The following is a 933-nucleotide window of genomic DNA, read 5'->3' on the forward strand; positions in this document are numbered from 1 at the left end:
ATGTATATTTCTAAATACAGGGAAGCAATTGTATTAGAAAATAAATATAAAAATGAACACAGGACCATGGTGCCAAGAACAGTTAAGGCCCCATCTCATCGCGAAATGTGCCCACAGAGGCCAGAAGGCGAAAAACCTGAACACACATTCAGGAAAAAACCAGAACACACAGGCATGAAGAAAGTCATGGCTCAACCTGCTTGTGTGGATACACGCAAAGGGGACAAGCAGCTCCTTGAGAAATCTGGACTTGTCCCCTTTTATTTACAGAAAAACGATTACGGAATCGTTCCAGGCTACCTGCGTAGAAGAAAGGCAGAGAAAGAAAAGGCTAAGCAGGACAATGATGCCTGGTTAACAAAACAACAGGAAACAGTTAAACCACTGGCCGAACAGGAGAAACAAAACATTCTCCAGGGCCTAAAGAGGAGGTTTAATGAGCTAAACTTTGAATATCAATCCCTCCCTTTTACTATCTCCCCTTCACAGCACAAAAAATACAATTACAAAATGTTTCTTGAAGAGGCAATGAGTCAAGTTGAAAAAGACATTGCCCTTTTTGAGGAACATAAATACATTTACGTAGGCAGGGAAGATGCATCTGACGAACAACAGTTACAGCGGACTCCACTGCCACCCATTAGACCGAAAAACACAAAGTTGACACCCGCTCCTCAAGTCACACAACCAACGAAAAAGGAAACTTTCTCGACCGACAACCTACCACCTTTTCGTAGGATGTGTGTTCCACCTATATCCAGAAGTGGAAAGCAACCGATTCCCACCCAATCAGTTATAATTCCACGACCTAGTCCTGTCCCTCTGCCACCTATTTGTAAAAAAGCTGAATCTACACCCCGACCACCTGTAAGACCTCCAATGAAACGAGGTGTAACACCCATCCTTCCACCCATTTCCACCAAAAAGCTGTAG

The 933-nt window shown here is 43.4% G+C and overlaps 1 protein-coding gene across 1 annotated transcript; it reads left to right on the forward strand.

Moving 5' to 3' along the window:
* On the forward strand, positions 1 to 933 carry LOC146667014 (uncharacterized). The gene has a single exon (XM_085408879.1). The coding sequence runs from the start codon at positions 1 to 3 to the stop codon at positions 931 to 933; it is 933 nt and encodes a 310-aa protein (XP_085265005.1).

The sequence above is a fragment of the Rhamphochromis longiceps genome, linkage group LG6, assembly GCF_057381845.1.
Source record: "Rhamphochromis longiceps isolate RC_006_pf linkage group LG6, R_longiceps_female_GT1.1, whole genome shotgun sequence".
Lineage (NCBI taxonomy): Eukaryota > Metazoa > Chordata > Actinopteri > Cichliformes > Cichlidae > Rhamphochromis > Rhamphochromis longiceps.

Bases quoted from the DNA above. Each gene is read 5' to 3' on its own strand.
- LOC146667014 (XM_085408879.1), top strand. From the start codon at position 1: ATGTATATTTCTAAATACAGGGAAGCAATTGTATTAGAAAATAAATAT.